Source organism: Corythoichthys intestinalis, chromosome 2 (genome assembly GCF_030265065.1).
Source record: "Corythoichthys intestinalis isolate RoL2023-P3 chromosome 2, ASM3026506v1, whole genome shotgun sequence".
Taxonomy (NCBI): domain Eukaryota; kingdom Metazoa; phylum Chordata; class Actinopteri; order Syngnathiformes; family Syngnathidae; genus Corythoichthys; species Corythoichthys intestinalis.
In genome coordinates this window covers 32613246-32636589 of record NC_080396.1, presented here as the reverse complement: position 1 = coordinate 32636589, position 23344 = coordinate 32613246, and the positions used below count along the sequence as shown (strand labels likewise).

Genomic DNA, 23344 nt, shown 5'->3' with positions numbered 1-23344 from the left:
AAAAATAATGCGTCGATTTAAAAAAAAAAAAAATCTTATTTCACAGTGGTTCCGTGTTTTGACGAAGTTACGCTATCCCGATCAAAGACAACCTTACAGTCTATGCTGCAGCCGTTGCGCTCTGTCGGGCGTAAACTCACTTTGTTCGGTCACTCGCTCCCGCGTGAATGCGCGCAACCTGATTACTGCTTCTGATTGATTGTTAGTATTTCAGTACCCACCTAAAGTTATACTACAAGATGACATGTTTCTGAAACGCCAAGCACCAGGGGAAAAAAGACCTCTTAAGAAGGACAAAGTCACCGGAACAGTTGCGGGAAAGCAAAATCCATTATGAAAATAACAGTTTCAGCCCCAGCCCCTCTGGATTTGGCTTGGCTAAGATGAGAAAAACAACAAGGTTTACTGTGATGTGTGCTGATCAATGCCCACATATGCAGACAAATAAGTATGAGGAAAGTTAGCGAAGATAAAACCTATGGTATGGACATAACGTGGCAATTCATCCGTGTGACTACGGAGGAAATAATACCGTCATAACAATGGTCAAGCTTAAAAATCGTTAGCCGTAATTGCCATCTCTTTGACTTCTAAATTGCTGCCACGACAACCGAGCCGGGGTAGACTTCCAGAGGGCGGTAAGGGGAAGACAGGAAAGCGTCACCCATGCACGGGGCTCTCTCGCGGGCCCTTCTCCCCCTGGAGCTCCCAAGTAAAAATGTTGACTATACTGGAGTGAATATGGAATTGGAATAGGATTACTTGCACTTGATGTTTTTACAGTGTTTTGCTGAACTTTTCATTAAATTTACCTAATAGAAAAAAAATGCTATTCAAGCAAATTGTTGTGATTATTTGGCCCAATAACTCACGCATTTCCCTTGTTGTCTACCCCCGACAAAGACAAACAATCAGGGTTCCATTACACCATGTAACACAGTTTCTTCCCAGGTTGTAAGTCGTATTTCCTAGTTTGTTTCCTTGCATTGACATATAAAAACACTTATGTTACCATATGTTACAACCCGGTCATGGGAAATCCAAACACGTGTCGGTGCTCCTCCCGTCCAACCCTCACCTGAAAGGCCAGCAAAAGCAGTATTTTAAGAGCAGTTTCTCTTTATTTGGCTTCAGAGGGATAAATTTGCCGAAATGACAAACAAAACAGTCTATTAAAACCCTACCTTCCCTAACAAAAAGAAAAAGAGCAAAATAAAAACATTTCACTAACCTACGTCCTAATAAAAAACAGGAGAAAACTGCGTGTACAACAAAAAAACTTCTCCCTTCTACATCACTGCTCTACTATTTACAAAATATACAAGTATCTTGTGGAACTCGACATAAAGCAGGAATCCCTGCCACAGGTTGCGATCCGCACGAGCTCTGAGATAAAGTGCTTGTGATGAGCTTCTTAAATAGTCCAGGCAGTTCACACCTTGGCCAATCGCGTGGCACCAATTAGGAACTGTTGGACAGGCAACTCCTGCACCTAATCAATTCAGTCAGCAAACCAATTCATGCACACACACACCCGACCCATGAACACACACAAAGAGCAGTAGAAAAAGCAAAACAAGAACAAATGACCTACACCGTCATAACACCCAAAAGGGTGGTCATGACTTTGAAATTCTATTTTCCACTTTTCTTTACTGATGCACTTTCTAATGCTTTTATATATACTGTATATGGCGGAAAACACAGACAAGACTGAAAAAGCAGTTTCTGCTCTTGCACTCCTCTTTAAAATAAACTGCTGTATTTTAAGCCAAAAGAACTGTTGTGTTTGATAGAACAATATTACTATAAGCTGCCATAGCAGATTCATGGTGCATTAGGCCCCCAAACTATTTCTAATTTGTCTGTTTTACCCTGGAAACCCCCGTTTACAGACGTCGCACAACCGATTTTGTTTCAACCCAGCCATAAAACGATGGTAATTAACTATATTTATTATTCAAAATATCTGTCATTTTTAGCTTAGAATCATTAATTGATGTCTAATATTTTGTTTAAAAAAAAAAAAAAAGACTGAAAAATTATTCACTCGCATATTTTAAACTCTTAAACAAATTACGTCACAATGAAAAAATTGGCATCTGTAAAAAAGTCACGGATATCTACCTCATAACTATCGCTTAATTATATTTTTTTCATTACTGTCGCAGTTTCCCCAATATTTTAGATGATAAATAATTGATCCAAACAAAGAAAAATTGAAAAAAAATGTTTAAAAGGGTAAATATATGAAACAGAAAATCTCGACCACTCCTTGATGTCTGCGATTTCTGCATCACGACCCTTGTTATGTTACCGTTTTCACCCATGAAATCCCAGAAAATCCAGCGGTGGCCATTCACAGCTGTGTCTTGACACTCAGTGATACATGCTAAATGGAGTTTTTGGATCAAAACAAGGTAAGTACGCGATGATATCTCGTTAAAGTCGTGGCGTCTGTAATTCTGCTCTTGCGTGCTCTCGCCTCTAGATAGGGTTTTGCAGTTTAAATTTTTTTTTTTTTTTTTTTTTAAACAAATGCCCTCCTGTTCAAAATGTTTCTTCCTCCGGAAAATTGAGAATTTAAGCTTTCCAATGATGTATCACACATGCATATAGGACAATTGCGAAATTTGGTCAAATTGGGGGTCTCAGAGCGGAACTTCAAGTTACCTGAGTGTTTTCCGCCATATACATATGTACATTTTCCTTCTTATTTTATAGACTTAGTTTTACCTGAAACACAAAAAAAAATGACATTCAACAATATTTTCTGCATAGCTAGGACATAAAATCGGAAAATTTGAAGATAGCCTTTAATTTAAGCAAAACCAATTTTTTACCTTTTTAGTGCCACTTTTTCATTAGTTTGGACTCAAACAACACAAATAAAATGATTACAAACCAGGAACTTTTTTTTTTCTGTAACATGGAGTTTATCGTAGATTAGCGTAAAAATGTGTAATTTTAGTTTTCGAGAAACGTCTATCATAAAGTTGGCAATTTGACAGGCTGTTCTGAACTGAACTGTGTCTTCCGGCATAGCAAGGTTGTGTCCTTGAAGTCACGCTTAGTGAAATGACAATTTTAAATCAAAAAGTGTAATTCATGTCTCTGGTGGTCAATTTGATTACTGGCAGACAGACTCTGACCTCTGCAAACATGTGCGTGGATGTCAGAACCCATTTTGTTTGTAAATATGAGAACAAAGGGACTCTCATGCAAGATTGCTGTGCACCACATTTAAAAGGGAATGAATTGAGACGTTTTGATTGGAGTCGACTATTCATGCCCAAATCCACCCTCCTTTAAATGCATCATCCAGCATGTGTCTGTAAAATTGCCTACACTCAACCGAAAGCTCCTCACACAGAGACTTGCTGGATATGCATTGGCTATCAAAACTGAAAGCTTAACTTTCCAGAGAACTGATGGTTTTTCTTCATCAGCCCATAGTCATCCATGTTTGTCTCAACAAAACAGGCGAATATGATGTCTCTGGCTGAGCACATCATTGAGGCAACACCAGAGAGGATCAAGAGGGAGCACTTTACTGCTACCGACTCTTTGCCAGTAGAAACATCAGGGGTCAACAACACCATGAATTGGCTGGCCAACTACCTGGGAGATGTGGAGCAGCTGCCTAGCATCCTACACTTACGGTAAGCAGTGATCTTATACAGAGGTATTATTTCTTATTCATTAAACTAAATAAGTGTTTTTAATTATATTTCTTGAATGTTAAGTGGTAGTAGACTTTATTTGAATAATTATTACAGTATATCATCGAAAAATATGGTTTTCTTTGTGAAGGAAGACTGATTCAAGGCTTGCATTGAATCTCAAAAAGCAAAGTTCCACATATCACTATTTGAAAGCATGTTGACAGATCTTTGACGACCTGCATATCATTGCATTCTGTTACTACAATAAATCATTAACGCAAAAATGAACTCTTCTTTTTGCAAAAAAAAAAGCTATTTTGACAGTTGCTGCTTTTTACATGCCAAGTAATTATCTCTGTGAACTTTACGGACATGGTGGCCGAAGCGCACTTTGACATTGTGCGTACAGAAAATGTAATAATGTGAAACAAATTATAAAACCCCAGCTCCTTTTCTTTCCCACAGATCTCTGTATAATGAACCCTTCACCTCATCGTCCAAACCCAACTTGAGTCCAGGAGGTTCTCCGCTAGCAGAGGTACCGTTGGAGAGGCCCACACTCCCATCCCCAGCAGACTGGAGTGAGTTCATCAATGCTTCCAACAGCAAAGTGGAGAGAGACCTGGCCCAGCTAACACTGTCTGATCCAGAACAAAGAGAACTATACGAAGCTGCCCGTCTAGTTCAGACTGCCTTCCGCAAGTACAAGGTACAGGCCTGCCCCTCACGTCGGGTTCTGTATGATATGCAGTGGAAAGTGAATACTTGTAGCACTTTTGGAGAAACGTTGATGGGTTTGCCTTTATTTGCTCCCAAACTACTGGGGCACTGTGACTTCTGCAGGTCATATTTTTGTGTGGGAATGAATTGGTGTATATTCCTCAGTCTGTATTGAATTTTGTTTATTTTCCCTTTTTGCTAAAGTACACATGACAACATAAACAATACATGTCACTGTGATCTCAGCATGGGACGATTGCCTGAGCAAAGCATGTTGTTTTGCATTGCCCTCCATATTGCTCTTCCTGGTGGTTAAGCTTTCTCTGCTCTGTTTGATGAATGGAACCTGCTGCTTGTTGTTAACTAGATATCTAAACAGCTGTTCCTCAATAGATTTACTTTCTTTAATATTATCAACTGTTTGTTGTCCTTCATCGTCTTTGGCGCCTGTCTTCTTCATCGAGACTGGACACAGGCTCAGGTGGCGTTCACATCGTGGAGACTCGAAGAGACTGGACCAAGCCACTTGTATGGAAGGTGGCAAATAGCAGGTTATAATTTGGCCTCTCACCCATCCTGCTCTACTCTCCAACAGGGACGACCGCTTCGAGAGCAACAAGAAGTAGCTGCTGCTGTTATTCAGCGTTGTTACAAGAAATACAAACAGGTAAGATGGGGGATGTTAGTATTTGATTGAATCTGTAGTGGAACCTCAATTTTTAGTCTGCTCTGAAAACTCATGCCGAATTGTACAAAAACTACATCAATATTTCCTGTAGAAAAAAATGATCTAAAACCAGTTAATTTGTTCCCGACATCTAGGGGGGGGAAAAACAATCTGTTTATCGCTTCCTGTTCTTTTCTGAATTCCATGGTGTCTTGTAACTTTCGCCCATGGCAAATTATTGAAGAGTAGCACTCAATAAAACAAATCGCACAAAGTAATGCTTCCAATAAAGAAGTGGTGTGAGCAGGGGTGGACTGTAGCCAAAAAATGGCCCTGGCATTTCTGTCCTGGGGGGCCCACCTTGATCACGTATGTGTGTGAGTGTGTGTGCATGCTAGTGCATATATCTGACAACAAGAGTCTTACTGCCATCTGCTGTAGGTCATACCTGAATTAATGAGGGGCATATTTCAGTGATAAATGCACATGAAAAAACAGTAATTATCACCAGTGTATTCTTAATACGAAAATTAAAATAATATACTAGAGTAAAATACCTGTCCTTCTTAATTTAAAACTATTTGATTTAACTCTTAAGGACCTGAGCCTTCTTTGTGGGTTTTTTGACCGTTTTTTAAATTTTATTTATTTTTTTATTTTTATTTTTTTTTTGTCTCTTTCTGTTTAACATGCTCTGGGTTTCTTACTTAGTGTCATTTTTCTCCGCATAACATAGTTTTTATGAACTGTTATTATTACACTATAACCTATTAGATTACCACATTAGGCCAATAAATACAGAGAAATAGTCCAATTCCAACTTGAAAAATACGTATACAGAAGTGAAGCATCAAGACGTCCCATCCAAAAGCACGAGTACTCTATTGTCTATAGAGGCAGTCGGACATTCGGGCATTAATGACATCCCCAGCCACAACAAAGCATCGCCATATTGAAAACAGGGCAAAAGACGAGTCACAAGCAGTTGCTCTGTCGTGCATTGTAATACAAACGCGTTGAACTTTCGTCTTATTTGCGGTCTTTTTTCCGTCGGAATGACTAAAAGTTGCTGTGTTGCGGGTTGTCACATAAGGAAGAGTTCGTAGCCGCATTTGAAGTTCTTCGTTCTTCCTCGAGGGAAGAAAAGGAGAAGCAAATGGCTGAAAGCAATTAATCGAGGAACAGTAAAAGAAGACGGTTCCGTGGACTATTCTCGCCTGTGGGAACCTAAATCCAAGCACATTTACGTTGGCAGCCGACATTTTATTACTGGTGAGTAAACGATTTTTTTTTTTTTTTTTGCCCCAATTCGCTGCTAGGATTCAATAGAATAGGCAGTGGTTATTATTACCGTAACCGGCAACTCGCAAAGCGTTATTTTTCTTTTGCCGTGAACTGCTCTGATTAGTCAATCGGTATATTATTGGCCTGGTGGGAATTGGTTATTTTGCCGTGACGTGTTCACGGCTAAATAACGCTTGGAGGTGAATTACCAGTTACGGCAGAAATAATCACTCTGTATATACTACCAGTTTTCTTAGTTCCACACAGTACATATTCCACGTAATTGATAAAGGTCAACTTACTGGGTGACTTTATGAGGTAGTTGTAGATGTTTCCGAACTCCACTGCAGGCCATTCCTTTGGATTGTTCATCCAGCTATCACCTGCGACTTTGTATGGGCAGACTTGCAAGCCAATGCACGGTAATTTTAAATTGTATCGCCTCCTCGCTTCTGTCGGCAGTGACTCGTGATAATAGAAAGCCATGTTTAAGACGTTTTTATGAAAAAAGACGCAAAACACACCTGAAATAAATGAATTTCCGACGTTTGTCTACAGAATGTTTAGCTGTGCGTGCCCCCTTCGCAAAATGGCGACAAGTTGCTAATCGAGGCGACGTCATTGTGACATCACGCCGACTTCCTCCTGTGCACAGGTGCATGGATACAGATATTTACCTAATAGAATTAAAACGAGCATATCTCAGTTTTTCTGTGTTTATCAGTGACCAATAAAAATGTGGGAGAGAGTTTCAAATCCTTGCCTTCAAGTGCTTTATGTGAAAATTTTATTTTAAAAACACCACATAATTGATCACGCAGGCTTGACCATAGGACTCATGAGGGTTAATATGCAAAACAGAACATTTTGTGCAGTACAAAAAGACCAAACATAAAATAATAACTTCTATTCTGCAGTATTTTTCGTCCATTCTATGTTGTCTTCCGTTATCGTCATGATAAGCAACAGTACCTCAACCAATGAGATGAGCAGGATTTTGTATTGTCATTGTGATACTCGTATGCTCATTGATCACAAAGCTGGAGAAGCGGGGGAGTACGTTTGCCTGCATATTTGTAATAAATATTTGAATATTTGTTCGTTTTACAAATCAGACCCGATTCCGTTTTTCAAGGGACTCTTTGCAATACTATTCCCGGTAGATGTAAACAAAACAAAACACTCGGAAGCCGAACCGAGCCTTTTTGGAATGCTGGCCAAATAGTGCATTTGTGTCTATGTCAGAGAGAAATAAAGCCTTACTACTTAGGTTGATGCTGAACCTGCAGGCCTTTCAGCTGCTTATCACACAGGTTCTAGGCACCTCCCTTTTTTTTTTAAGAGCATTCATTTCCATCTTATTTGTCCGGGGGGCAGGGTGAGCGGAGCATGCACTGAAATTTTTTATTGAACTAAAAAACCAACCAATAGCCCACGTAAAGTGTCTCTAATACCGTCGCGGGCCACCGCTGAGAAACACATACAAGGTCATTCAATAAAAGGTGATTTATTTTTCAGTGTAAGGATAATTACATTAACAATATTTTGCACATTAAATTTTTTTTGAGAATTTTGATGATTAACAAAGATGGCTGACCAAGAAGCATGCTCCAGAATTGAACAGCGGTCGGTTATCAGGTTTTTGGTTGCTTAAGGGTGCAACCAGTTGAAATTCATAGGAGAATGTCCGCTGTGTATGTTGCCATGTTTCAGACAATAAAATGTCTGAAAAAAAAGGCACAAAGTTTGAAAACGACGATGGAATCAAAAGTGTTATGAGTGACTGGTTGAGAAATCAGTCCAAAGATTTTTACGCTGAGGGAATACGGAAGCTTGTGCACAGATGGGAAAAGTGTGTGACAGTGCTGGGAGACCATGTTGAAAAATAAGATTTCATCTGTATTAGAAGTCCTTAAACCGAAAAGTTCACCTTATTTATTGAATGACCTTCATATTATTGTTTCTTTTTTTCAAGTTTCACTGGCTCAAAAATGAGTGTCACCCCACCTGACATTGCCCAGTATGCCCGATGGCAAGTCCACCCCTGGGTGTGAGGTTCACTCTTCAACAATCAATAATGTCGCACATACACATGGATTGCCCAAGTGCTTGTTTGCAAAACATGAGAGACTGCGTCATGCGTTTTGAATGAGTTGGATGCTGACCATTTTCATTGTAGCAAAACAGATACAAAATAAATGTTAAAAGCATTAATAGACATTAAATGGATTTAGTCAAAATTCAGGCCTTAAAAAGCATTAAACTAAATGTTTGAGGCATTAAAAATTTTGTAAACCTGACAGGTTTGGTGGTGGGTGTTTATGCTTCTCAGTTTTGCTTCATATAAGATAATAATACGTTATCTTAAGACCAAGATTCACTCTTATATATCAGTAGCTAACATGGTTACTAATTTTGGGGCTGCTAGTGTTCCTCTCCTACAGTAGCGCTCCTCCATGCATGGCCTGCAGTTGGGCATGGCATTAAATTAGTTTAAAGTGGCTTTAAAAACATTAAATGAAATTTGCTGATACCTGTAGAAACCCTGAAAATTGAGCCAAAGATGCATCCCAAAACAAACAAACAAAAATACAAATATTAGAGCATAAGAAAATTGAGATTCTACTGGACTTGTTTTCCCACTGTCTCACAAATCCAAACACTGATGAGAGTATTAAAAAAAATATTTCTAACAATGATGCATCACCACAGTGCTGAATTAAACATGCATATTTTCCCCCCATACAAGCTTACATGGATAGCTTTGAAGGTAAACCTCCTCACAACAACCACTTTCTTTACAAAAGCAGCCCAGCTGTCACACCGCATGTTTTCAATTAACATTTTCATTTCCAGTATGCACTTTATAAGAAGATGACGCAGGCCGCCATCCTTATCCAGAGTAAATTCCGCAGCTATCATGAGCAGAAGAAGTTCCAGCAGAGCAGGAAGGCAGCTATGCTCATTCAGCAATACTACCGCAGCTACAAGGACTCAAGCAGACTCAGGCCTCACCACCATGGGGCAGCTGCTGCCCTTGTGCAACACAAATTGAGGTAGAACTAAAATCACAGGGCCAGTCTTAAACATAAGCGGAGATTGAGGGGGGCCCGAAAAATGTCATTGCATGTAACTGACTTCCCTATACAGGTAGTCCCCGGATTACGACGTACCTGACATACGTGATTTCGACTTTACGATGCCGGAGTCTCGTCAACTAATTGCCTCTAGTTGTTGTTTTTTTTTTATGTTGACTTTTGTTTTGTGGTGCATGCTTTTTTTGGCACAGGAAGCATAGAGCAGGTAGTACTTCCACACTAAGTAAGAGCGCATATACACTCAAAGAAGAACATATTGGCGCACACGAAGAATAGCGCACAAGCACACACGAATAATTCGCACAGCCGAGTGAGAGAGAGAGGGGCAAGAAAGCCTGCGCGCACATTTGTTGCTTGTGATGCATCCACAGAGGCAACATCTGTATATAACACCTTTTGTACTACTTTATTGTGCGTTTTCAATTGTGATCGAATACTTGGGGTGAGTTTATGTGATTGTTTTTGATGATGACGCTAACTGATACATGCTACTCGGTTGTGTAGATTATTATTGCTGTGAACGCAGCTAGTTATGAAGACAAATTTAAATTGCTGTTATTGAAGATGAAACGGATTTAATTTCATGTTTATTTTAGTTTCATTCTGCAAGTGTTGATGTCACAAGCAGCTGAATAAAGTCCGCAAACAACACAGACATTGTCATTTCAGCGCTTAGCTCGCTGTCTAGCTAGGACTTGGCTCCAACGTCTGGGCAGGGAAGGTACAATGAGGTATAATACATGTTTTTGAATAGTTATTTTGATATTGGGAGGGTATTTAGGGGTATTTAAAGGGTTAATTCGGACTTTCACGGAAATTCTCTTTACGTCGCCAGCATAAGCACGGAACTCATTCGTAGCCCGGGGACTACCTGTAAATAAATTTAAAGGAGAAGTTCAAATTTTTCTACTTAATCTTCGAGTTAGTGGGGGTTCAACTAGTCGGTGAAGTTGATTTCTACAAATTCCGTGCAGTTTGTCAGTTAGTTGTTAGTTTTAGGGCTCCGGAGTGGCTAAGCTAATCTTCCACCGACTAAACCCCTGCTAATTTAAAGTTTAAGCCTAATTATAAAAATTCTGAACTTTCCCTTTAAAATAAAGAGCTAGATGTTAAAATGATGTCTATAAAACTAAAAAAAAAAGAAGAAAGAAAATGAACAAGAATGCTACAAAGTATTTCATCATGGGTCAAAATTATTTTTCGAACGGCTCATGTGACTAGCAACTTAGAGACGGTCCATTGCTTTGCTTAGCCAAAACTACACCTGAAGAGGCAATATGGATATTTAGAATTTTTTTAAACCTAAGCTTTCAAAAGCTTCAACAACAACTGAGCTTGAACCAAGGATTGAACACAGTGTCAAGGTGTACATTCATACGTATATACAGTATATATACTATATATTCAAGGTCTTTAACATGTTTACATGTTTTGCCCCCTCCCCTCACCCTTCCACAAAAGTCAAACACCGCGTATGGTCTTTAGTCGCTGGAGTAGTTTGACAACGATAGTGTATCCTGGTGTAGTGAATACATGCTACTCCATAATCAGTTTCTTGTGTCTCCCCAATGCTTCCACTACACCTAATGAGATTGTCTCCACCTTTTTGTGCTATCCTCCAGAGGAAGTCTGCTCACTAAGAGGCAGGATCAAGCTGCCAGGAAGATCATGAGGTTTCTGCGTCGCTGCCGCCACAGGTAGAGCCCCTAAAGCACACTTTTGCAACACATTAGATCTTCACATTGATTCCTATCACGGTCCAACTCAGCTAATCCACTAAACTAGACTCTTATATTATATACCTTCCCCACATCGTCTTTTTTTTTTAAACATGCATTAGTTTTGGTTGGATGTGATTAGATGGTCCCCACACCTTACTGTAATTGGCCCCCCACCTGTCCTAGCACTCCTCCTGCAGAGTGCCTACTGTGTGCTAATAGCTGTCTGGTATTGTTTTGCTGTTTATGCCAAGCCCCTTGATGGACCATAGACTGTTCAAGCGGGTGAGTGCTGCTTCAGCAACTCAATTCGTGCCTCCTTCTCTCTCTTGATTTCTCTCTCTGTCTCTATCGCTCTTTCATAATACAATAATCTGCACTCTCGGCCTTTGCATTCTCTTTCCTCTCGCGCTCATTTTCTCCTTTGCTTTCTCTCTGTTTTTCGTCTCTCTTCCAACCGAACTTCGTCCTCCATCACTTTTGCTTGATGCCTGCTTGCATGAGGGCTGCCAGCTGGAGCCACAGGTGTACTGAAAAGCTCCCAATCAGTACGGGACGAGTCAAACTCAAAGAAACAGTGCAACAGGCCTTTTTTTCCCTTTCATTAAAACTTTGTTTTATATCAGTTAAGTCGGTTCACACAGAAAGACAGTTTGAGAGAGCGCGGGGGATGCGTCTTTCAATCACATATTACTTTGCTGCATGTCAAGTGTCGACAACTTTAGGCCTGAAGGCATGCTACGGGCCTGTTGTTTTCTCAAATTGTCTCTCTGTTTTACCGGCTGGCTGTCTGCTTTGTTTCTTACCACTTGACAGACTGAGAAAGTTTGAAAACATCTTGTTCTTGAAAGCCCAAAACGGTTAGAAGTTGGAACTGTGGGGTGACAAATTAATAGAGGAACCATATTAAAATCAAGTCAGTGGATAACATTTGCTACATGTTTTTTCACTCATTTCCTCTAAAGCTCCTCTAATTCATCAATCGTCTGCTGATCTTTCATGCACAACTCAACAGGCGGAATTGTGCAGCATCCTGCACCAGAGGACTGTCTGTGGCAAATCGTCTAATAGGTCAGACCAGCAGGAAATCATGTAGGTCACAAGGAGAAAAAAAACCAATGGATTCCTCTACCCAGTGGGAGAGCAGTAATGGATTCTTACCTCCAGAGAGTTCACAAGCACAGCATGAGAGAATGCAGCACAGACACACACACAAGCTCTACACACAGATGCACGTAAATGTCACAATGAAAAAGAAGCCGAGTGGAGTCGAATCTGCCATTGTCACCATGGTTGATGGTTGGAATACATTGTTGGGCTACAGAACTGTTTGCTTCAGACGGGATGATGCACATCTTATGTATGGAGCCAGAAATTCATTCAAGTCATTCGCTGTAATTAACAGTGATAAATGTGCAATCCATTTGAATTCTTTAAATAAATTGGACATCCATTGCCGACGGTTATTAAACAACATGGGAAAAGGAAACATTTTACTTGCTGCGTGTTTGTTTTCTTCGTATAAAATACATAAAATGAGGTTGTTGTTTTTATAAATGTGAGTGATCAGCAAAGTAATAATTTCTGCGACCGTGGGCCACATTTTGAACAATAAAGTTACACTGATGCCTTGAGTTAAAAGTGAACTGTCTTTAAAAAATGTTAATGAAAGGAGTCATTGTTGGTTTTGCTTCGACGAGAGCTGTATAGTGACGTTGCAGCCAGACCCCGCAATAAGTGAAATCCATGATATGGAAATGCCCTATTTAAATCTTGTTTTTTCCAAACTAACAAATTGAACTCATTTGACTGTTCATGCGCAAAGATGTTCATTATGAAATTAAGATACAACTGTTTCCATTCTAGGCTGAGCCTAAATACGTACCTCTTTTATAACTTTTTGCAACTTCCACTGCCACGATTTCATTGTTGACAGTGGAATTCCACCCAAAATATCTACGTATAAATGGTCAGCAGTAAAAAAAATAAAAGTAACAAAAACTGTACAAAAACATCCTTTGGTAATTCTGTTTTATAATGATATTTCCATACACTTCAATGGGGAGAGTTCATATATATGTCTTAAGTAACGAGTGTAACGAAACAAATTGTATTTGGATCTCAAAGCACCACTGTTTTGCTACGTTAAAAATCTAAACGTTTATAATATAGTATATACAATGACAATACTGTAGATTTTAATATTAACATGAAAATTCATACGAAAATACACAGAATGCATTTTTGATAGTTTAATGTAAATGCAAGCATAGACCAAGGAATGCTATATTTGCATTTTCCTGCAAATGTGATTTGGTGTTGTACTGACCAGCACTTCCTTTCACAGAGCAGCCGTACTTCCTGGTGGCGCCGCCTTTCATATTTTGTCGTATAACTTGAACCTCATATCAGGAATATTTGATGTTTCATGTTTTTTTCTCTGTGTGTTCCAGGGTGAAAGAATTGAAAAGGGCCAGGGAACATGAGCCCACACAGAAGCCCCCCCTCGCAATGTGACGTCACACCTCTAACGACTCCTTTTTTTTCCCTCCTTTGGACCCAAGATATTAATATAAAATACAATTTCACTACTCTTACACACAATTTCCCCACTACATCACTTGCATTTGGAGCGTTGCAACTTCTACTACGGGATTACAAACTTTTGGGGGGTGGGTGTTGCATACAGTGCAGTTTCATGGCTTTTTTTTTTTTTCTCGGACATGATTTTGGACAAAGAAGGAAAAGAACAGTGGATCAAAAATGTAAAGCTACTGTAATTCATAGCTGCTGCTGAATATCTCACAAAATAAGGAGACCGTGCTGGAAGACTCTTAATTGTATTTCGGAATATTTTTAGGTGACTGATCAATTCCTGCAATGATGGATTTTTTTTAAATTCTATAATTCTATACCATTAACATCAGCGACCCACTAAACTACATGGATAATCCACAAGTCAGATCAACATCTCACCACAATCTACAATGCTCTGCCCCGTCCTACACAGCTGGAGTTGCAACTGAATGTAGTCGGAGGAGCAAATAGTTGCCTGTTGTTACATTATGGCTTGAATTTGTTTCACACTGTTCGACCCTTCATGTCTAACGTATCTGTGATTAATATCCAGGTTCTATGTTGTAGAATCCAACCTAGGGAAAAAAATGCATGACTTACGGCTAAGAAAAGTCTTTGCTCGTGTGTTTTATGGTCTTAGTCTTTTGGCGGCAGGCTAAGTCTTTATTGTTTTTGTCACACACGTTTGCGTGTTTTTCGTTGTTACAGTCAGTCGGGGTCATGGTCAGGTTACGCTTGTTTTTCAATAAACTTCAAAGCCCGTGAGGGTTTTTGAGGGAAGATCACATACATTGCCTTGACATCTTAGAGATTCTTTGAAGGGTCCCTAAGATTGTCCCAAAATAGGGGTTTGACAGATCCATATTTTTGAGAATTGAGCAAACGTTTCTGTATATAAAGAAGGTTGGAAGTAAGTAGGAATTAAAAAAAAAAAAGAATAATAATAACACATCTACCCAAAGGGGGTTGTATTTTAGAATATATATTATTTTATTCATTAAAAAATGGGCCAAAAAGAGGTACAAGAACAAAACTAATATTTGTATAGTTTTCTTTGAATGCCTAAGAAGTACAGATGTATTGTTTGTAAATAGTGTATATAACAGGGATAAAAATGAGGTATGTGCATGTAAAGTAAGAAGAGCCAAGGGTGGTAGATGGGGGACACAACAAAGCAGTAGTGGCTATGCTCTGTAAAATTAAAACAATTTCACTCTTAGAGTATTTTATTTTGATTGTTCCAGAAAAAAAAAGAAAATTTTGCTAAAGCATGTCATAAATGCCATATAAAAATTGATACTAAAAAATACTGTTTGTAGAGTTAGGTGTCTGTAAAAATCACCCTAGAACAACTGAAAACTGTCTTTTCTCATCTATTCATGTTGAGCTACCCAGAATTCTTTGCCATTGGTGCCGAGGAATTTGAACGCGACATAGCTTGGGAAAATCATTTTGCAAGGCTGACAAGAAAATATATTTTCACTTTCAAGATTACATCTGACTGATGACCACGAGAACAATAACAACAATAGTGCACATTTTTAAGAGGGAGTCATATTTTAGAAAGCATGATATAAACACTATCACTCATTAATATTATAGCTTTTCTCTCTCCTCTCTCTCTCTCTCTCTCTCTCTCTCTCTCTCTCTCTCTCTCTCGCTCTCTCTCTACATAAGGAATGTGATGAGTTACTGTGTGCAATTTTTTCAAGATTGTAAATGGCAGCCTTGATCAGCCGGGTTCTTTCATCGCCATCAACAAGATCTTGATATGTGCCGTGCAATGTTTCTCAGTATTACATGATGACATCATCCTCATCCAGTATTTCATTCTTGATCAAGGCTGCCAGGTCCAAAGTGATCTTATGCTGTATTCTGTGTAAAAAGGTCAATATTTCAAGCTGTAACACATGTAGCATACTGTGCACGGCTGTGCTCCTATGTCAAACAGCCAAAGGTGCTACTTTTACTTTATCCACAATTGAATATTAAAAATTGACTCTCAATTTGTACAAAACTAAAAAAAAATTTAGGTGTATTTTGCATATGTTTCTCCAACAGTAATTTGGCAAAGTAAATGTTTTGTGTTTACCTAGCACCCTTCCCTCAATTAGTTTTGTCTGTGTTTATGTTAAAAGTGCCTATTCACGCTAGTTTGCGCCAATTTTAAATTGCTTCGTTTTGTCTATTGGAGTCACAAACAGGCTCACAATGATACCCTCCACTGACCATAGCTACAGTTGAAAACAGATGTTTACGTGCGCTATTTAAAAATAAATTTATACTATACATTTTTTTTCTCACTGTCCAACATGGGTCCAAAATTTATCATGTTTTATGTCACTTCGGATTAGCAAAATTATTTCTACTGTATTTCCAAAATGCCATAATACTTTGTTTTATGATTATTAAATCAATTTTAAAACATATTCTTCAAAGTCAGAAGTTTGCATATACGTATTTTCTGAATATGTGGTAGTAATGTCCTCAAACTGTATGACTTTGGTCAAACATTTTGGACGTTATTCCACAAGCTTCTCACAACAATTACCAGGAATTTTGGCCCACTTGCCTTTGGACGGACCCAATGAAATTTAGTTCTTAGGCCACATTTCTCACATGTCTTTTTAGATCTGCCCATCAATTTTAAATAGGATTTTCATTAGGACCATATGATAGCCATTCCAATTTTTTTTTAAATTTTTTATCCTTAAGTCACTTTGTGCCCAGGCTTTCCCTACCTACCCTCTTTGAGATATTGTGCCAGTATTTCAGCATAATGTGTTTTTCCCATAATGGTCTCTGTTTTGTCAAATGCACCAGTTCCTCTTGAAGCAAAGCAACCAAACAACATGACACAAGGAGCAATTTAGGTTTTAGTGTCTTTTCCAAGGACAAGACATGTCCTGGGACCCTAAGGCTACGTCTACACTAGCACAGATAATTTTCTCAAGGGTATTTTGCCGACTACTAAGGCCCCCCTGTTTCTGCAAAGTACGCCTGCATTTGCGCCAACTACGCATGCATTGAAAGGAGAAGCCTCATGTTACGCCATCGCCCGCGCAGTTTAGTACATCTGAAAGGGAGGGCACTCAAGCTCGGCTTTTAGTAGCAGTCGCCAAGTTGTGATTAAAATAAATATTTACAAAACAACAACGAAGGCCTGACATCATTACTTGGGATGTTACAATCGATGCTCAGTTACGCTCTCCCCACTTGGAAAATACCAAACAAATATATGGCGTGGCGCTGAATATATTTCCTGGAAGTGGAAACTGCAGCAAGGAGGGCTTGCACATAACAGTTACGCTCCTGGAAGTGGCGACTGATCTAGCGCCTCAGTGACTTGGGGTTCCACACAGTTCATTTTTCGGGGTTTAATTTTCTTCTACGCATTTTTATATACTGCAGTTTGGCCGGCATTGTGTCAGGAGGGCCCTGCTGCTAGCTGATCGGAGGCGATGAACTAATCCGCGATGGGAGGACCACAAGTGGGCACTGAATTAAAGCATATTACTGCCACATACGTTTGAAGGTTCTAGAAAAATGTGTGAATGCATGATCAGCTCATCAGAGCCTGTGGAAAAGAAAAGGGGAGCAGGAACGCCATGTCGTGATCGTCCACCTGCATTGTTTACAATGCGGTCATGCTGCACTAAAAGTGGCGATGGCACGCTCCGTGATCCTTAGTATCCGATTGTTGTATGAGGACAGCAGTCCTTATTAAGCAGTGGGTAATATTACCCACCTACATTATCCGTGTAGCAACCAATCCGGATAAGTGGTATACTACTGTGGCCGACATGCCGTATTGTTTAACTAATTACACGTTTAAGGCCAATATCTGTCCTCGTGTAGACGTAGCCTACTTTGCCCCCATTGGGTTGGCAGCGACTTGCAATGTAACAGCACGACTGGTGTGTGAAAGTGCACGTAGATAAATGTGCTCTATAAGTACGTACTCTCGATTTTAACTTTGGAGTTTGAAGAATATAATGGAAAAATTGTCTTTGAAATAAAAACTCCTCTTCTCAAAATTCCAGAATTTAGCAAATATTTTGGTAATCCTAATTGACATGGAACAGAAAATGAATTCTTGGAATTCATGTCACACAGTGAGAAAAAAAGAACAGCACGGTTCTTTTTATAAGGCTATTTACATTTCTGGTTTCATAATGTAATATTCCCTTATCACACCAGTGTCTATGCAAAGGCATGGGAAGCTCACTTCATTATTTTTTGCCCTTCTTTCTGCGTGGCACAGCTCCCTCAAATCCCATTTTGACATGCCACTACTGCAGTTTGTTGCAATGCATTTCCACCCTCAAGTGGAAAGCATAGCCAATGCAAAGTCCCTAAAAGGAGGGGGACTTATTATGCTTGCATGGGTAAAATAGTTAACTGAGTGATAGAAGTGCACCTGACGCATGCTTTCTTTCCTAGAATCAATAGTCGGATGAACTGACACATGATTGACAAACTGGTTCTGCAATACGATGAGCGATGGGTTGTCATGCCGCAGGAAGGAAAGCGGCTCGAGAAGCCCTCTAAATGGTAGCTACTAATATTTTCATGGCAAAGCACGTGGATTGATTTTACAAACAGCTTGAAATTAGCCTTTTTTCCCCTCTTTTAATTAACATTTTTCATTCCTTTTAATTGAGTCTGTGCTCCAAAACTGAATGACAGGATTGTGAAATGGTACAAAAGTCTAGTCATACATGTCAGCGATCAGTGTCGCACTGCTGTTTCGTCTCCCTTCTGTGTTTTACTCAGGGTGCCAAAATGGAGAGGAGGAATGAAAAATGTTTTCATTTTGGTGAATATTTTAGAGGCTTGTCAAATCGTTGTGCCCAACAGATTAGTATAAAAGAAGCTCTGTGGCGTTAGTCTGCCTTATTGACAGAATGACATTTGAGCATCTGCCTTTCCTCCTCTTCTTTTTCCCACTGCCCTCGCCAAAGAGAGGTACAGTAGACACACATCAGGATAAGTAGTCTCACTACATCTTCCACTCGTCAACAGAGCAATAAAAGAGACCTACGTTTAAAACGACCGGGCACACGTAGTTGACTGACTCTTATGCAAAGACAAGCACTCAGTAGTTTATGGAGAGAAATTATATGGCACCCTATAACCCAACTGCACGTTTTCATCAATGTCCAAGCGAGAAGAAAAAAAAGGCCCTACTTTAATAGAAAGTTATGGGTCCTTGACACTTTGCATGTGATGAACTAGTGTTAGCTCTACTTTCCTCTCCTCTATAGCGCTCTTTCTCTGTCTTCCCATGTTATGTGAATTTTCCTCCTGCCCTTCAATGTTCCGGCTAACCTCAGTTCTCCTAATGTGTTTTTGCGTTCTGCTTTTTTGTTTTTGCCCCCTCCTTTCCTTCTCGTCTGTAGCTTTTATTTTTGTAACTGTGCATGTACAAGCGTCACTGACTCGATGGATATGTTGGAAAAAAAAAAAAAAGTGATTTCAGCTGCTGAAGCCATGCAAAACATTTTGAAATGCCCTTAAATATGGAAGATGTTTTCTGAATGCTTTATATTCTTTCTGCTGTAAAATAATAAAAAATGACAAAACTGTTGGAACATTGTCTTAAACAGTTGCACATCTTTCTTGCCTAAGATTTATGTTGTTCTTCACAGTATACATTCATACAATCTTCCTTTTTCCAAAAGGTCTTTAAACACTGTTCTACAAAAATATAAACACATAAACACAGATCAAGAGTAGTGGATAGCAAAACTATTTTACGGTGTTCCAATGTTTACTAAGTTGTTGTTGTATAACAAAGATGGTCAGCAATATTTATTAATCATGCCCAAAAATGTACATTTAAAAAAATGAACCTACATCCACTGCTTTCTGTATGAATAAGTTGAGAACTGTGAAGTTTACCAATCTTCAGCGGAAAAAAAAAAATCGGCTGATCATAAATACATCCAGTTTTTGTTCTTCTCGCTAAGTCAAAATTATTGTAAAACAACAAAATTGTGTGCCACTATCTAGCTGTATACAGTGGAATTACATCCCAAAGTGAACAGGAGACAAAACAAAATTGTATTTTGAAAAATAAAATGCAATACGGCCGAACCAAAAAGGAGCTAATGCAGCTTTTCACAACAAAAAGTAGGACGTTTTGGACAAATTTCAAAAACATTCTGCACTGAATTCTGCATCATTCTGTGTTCATGTTGACATTATAATAGGTGACATACAGTGGGACAAATAAGTATTTAGTCAACCACCAATTGTGCAAGTTCTCCTTCTTGAAAAGATTAGAGAGGCCTGTAATTGTCAACATGGGTAAACCTCAACCATGAGAGAAAGAATGTGGATGTAATTGTCAACATGGGTAAACCTCAACCATGAGAGACAGAATGTGGGGGAAAAAAAGAAAATCACATTGATTTTTAAAGAATTTATTTCCAAATTAGAGCAGAAAATAGTATTTGGTCACCTACAAACAAGCAAGATTTCTGGCTGTCAAAGAGGTCTAACTTCTTCTAACGAGGTCTAACGAGGCTCCACTCGTTACCTGTATTAATGGCACCTGTTTTAACTCATTAGCGGTATAAAAGACACCTGTCCACAACCTCAGTCAGTCACACTCCAAACTCCACTATGGCCAAGACCAAAGAGCTGTCGAAGGACACCAGAGACAAAATTGTAGACCTGCAGTGTAAAGAAATCAACTGTGGGAGCAATTATTAGAAAATGGAAGACATACAAGACCACTGATAATCTCCCTCGATCTGGGGCTCCATGCAAGATCTCACCCAGTGGCGTCAAAATGATAACAAGAACGGTGAGCAAAAATCCCAGAACCACACGGGGGGACCTAGTGAATGACCTACAGAGAGCTGGGACCACAGTAACAAAGGCTACTATCAGTAACACATTGCGCCGCCAGGGACTCAAATCCTGCACTGCCAGACGTGTCCCCCTGCCGAAGCCAGTACATTTCCAGGCCCGTCTGCGGTTCGCTAGAGAGCATTTGGATGATCCAGAAGAGGACTGGGAGAATGTGTTATGGTCAGATGAAACCAAAATAGAACTTTTTGGTAGAAACACAGGTTCTCGTGTTTGGAGGAGAAAGAATACTGAATTGCATCTGAAGAACACCATACCCACCGTGAAGCATGGGGGTGGAAACATTATGCTTTGGAGCTGTTTTTCTCCAAAGGGACCAGGACGACTGATCTGTGTAAAGGAAAGAATGAATTGGGCCATGTATCGAGAGATTTTGAGTGAAAATCTTCCATTAGCAAGGACATTGAAGATGAGAAGTGGCTGGTTCTTTCAGCATGACAATGATCCCAAACACACAGCCACAGCAACAAAGGAGTGGCTACGTAAGAAGCATTTCAAGGTCCTGGAGTGGCCGAGCCAGTCTCCAGCTCTTAACTCCATAGAAAATCTGTGGAGGGAGTTGAAAGTCCGTGTTACCCAACGACAGCTCCAAAACATCACTGCACTGCTCTAGAGGAGATCTGCATGGAGGAATGGGCCAAAATACCAGTTACAGTGTGTGAAAAGCTTGTGAAGAGTTACAGAAAACGTCTGGCCTCCGTTATTGCCAACAAAGGGTACATTACAAAGTATTGTGATGAACTTTTGGTATTGACCAAATACTTATTTTCCAGTATGATTTGCAAATAAATTATTTAAAAATCAAGCAATGTGATTTTCTAGCCTGGTACTCCAGACTCCCCACTGTTCCAGCTATTGAGTCTGGCCACCATTAAGGGGTTAAAATTTCCAGGGCAGAGCAAGCCACAGCAAACAGACAGCGGAGTGGACCAATCAGCGACGGGCGGGACGACGGTCTTTCGCGCGGAAGTAAACATACGAGGAGAGCAGAGTTTATTCAACATGGCTAGCGCGAGACAGACTGTTGTCAATGACTTGTGTCGATGTGTTTTTGGTCATTTAAAACTGATTTTACCGTGGATTGTAACATATTCTCGGCTCTCCTGTTCGCCATCTGTGTTGTTGTGGAGACGACTTCCGACGCGGAAGAGTGACGTTGCTCGTTAAGAACACGTCACGCAAATAAACGAATCTGATTTGTCGATTGATTTTGTACTTGCTCGAGAGGCTGTTAATGGGCTGGGTCCCAGACTAAACTCTCAGTTTTTGAAAAACACAGGGAGAACAGTCTGGCCGTGCCAGGCAAGTGATTTTCTGTTTTTTTTTTTTTTCCCACATTCTGTCTCTCATGATTGAGGTTTACCCATGTTGACAATTACAGGTCTCGCTAATATTTTCAAGTGGGAGAACTTGCACAATTAGTGGTTGACTAAATACTTATTTGCCCCACTGTACATTAGGTTGGTTGTTGAATATACATCAATATATTCTAAACTGAACAGAGTAGTATGAAGATAAAGAATGAGTATACGTACTGTATATTTGGGACAACCTCTGTATAATTTTTAACCCATTCACTGCCATAAAAGACATTGATCATACACAGTTTTTCTGTGTATGTTTTATTTGTTGCTGTTTTTTATCCGCTTCTACCTGTCACGCAATGACTGGCCTCATAAAAGTCCTGTGACGGCCCGTGCATCAAGGTCACTCAAGTTCTACCACCTATCACCTTGTTTTATAGACTGTGTAAATATCGCCAAAACAGGCGTTTGAAATGTTCCTCCATGAAGTAGCTTAGAAAGCTGTTGAAAAGTAATCCTTGTAAAACATCAATATCAATATGTCCAAAGACACTCGATTAAAAAGAAAATATATGCTAGACCACTCTGCCTGTAAGCCATCTGACATTTGCAGTCAATTGAAAACAATACTCCGTACAGTATTCCAAAGGGCACGTATTATTTAGTGGCCGTTCTGGTTAGAGACTCTATTTATGCTTTTGTCAATAGACTCTGCTTTATTAGCAGGCCCAGTAAATGCAAAGAGTGGCAAACGAGTTCCGATTAGCTAGAAAGCTGCAGGCAGCAATTTCAAATGTCTCATTCTGAACTGTTGTATGTTACTTGCACATTCATCAGAAAGGTGATGTCAGTGTTCAGTCTGTTGTATCATAATGAGAAGTTTGGAGCAACAGTGACATTTAATTTTATGCTTGAAAGAGCAAACAGGCCATTAAGAGCTGCAGTGTATAATGAAAAGCTATTAAGATTTATATTCTGTATTTGTCAAGACCCCTCTTAAAGCCTTATCCTACTTTCTCAAGTAACTATTCTCTGCCTGCACTTGATATTATTATTACTCTCTATTGGCTTGCTCTTTTGAGGCACATGTTTTGTTCCATGGCCTTGTGCATAGATTGTTTTGGATTGTTTGTTGTTTTGCTTCTAAATCTTTTTTTTTTTTTTTTTTTTTTAATATTTGTACGTACAAGCTGATTAACTAATAGAATTGTGGGGCTGCACTATTATGTTGCATATAGGGAAGCCACCACGCTGAAGTTGTTCAAGAAACGGTCCAGGAGCTCCTAATGGATTTTGCTAATGAGCAGAGTGCTGATATTGTGGCAAAATAAATATCTGACAATTTAAAATAATTATCACTTTAGGTCTCATCACCTTAAACCTAAATTTGAACATCTTATTTTAGACGGCCCCATACTGTCACCTTTCTACC

General features: G+C 39.5%; 1 protein-coding gene across 7 annotated transcripts in view; it reads left to right on the top strand.

Annotated features, from left to right (window-relative positions):
* Positions 1-19314, top strand: part of camta1a (calmodulin binding transcription activator 1a) — a 568653-nt gene extending 549339 nt beyond the window's left edge. For 6 of the 7 annotated variants that reach the window (XM_057830217.1, XM_057830218.1, XM_057830219.1 and 3 more), the window contains 8 exons: positions 3484-3662; positions 4131-4374; positions 4981-5052; positions 9086-9106; positions 9193-9392; positions 11057-11131; positions 11407-11437; positions 13606-19314. In XM_057830217.1, the coding sequence (XP_057686200.1) occupies positions 3484-3662; positions 4131-4374; positions 4981-5052; positions 9086-9106; positions 9193-9392; positions 11057-11131; positions 11407-11437; positions 13606-13638 (855 nt within the window). In that variant the 3' untranslated portion in view covers positions 13639-19314. The remainder of the gene's footprint in view (positions 1-3483; positions 3663-4130; positions 4375-4980; positions 5053-9085; positions 9107-9192; positions 9393-11056; positions 11132-11406; positions 11438-13605) is intronic. The other variant, XM_057830223.1, reaches the window with a different exon arrangement.
* The last annotated feature ends 4030 nt before the right edge of the window (positions 19315-23344 follow it).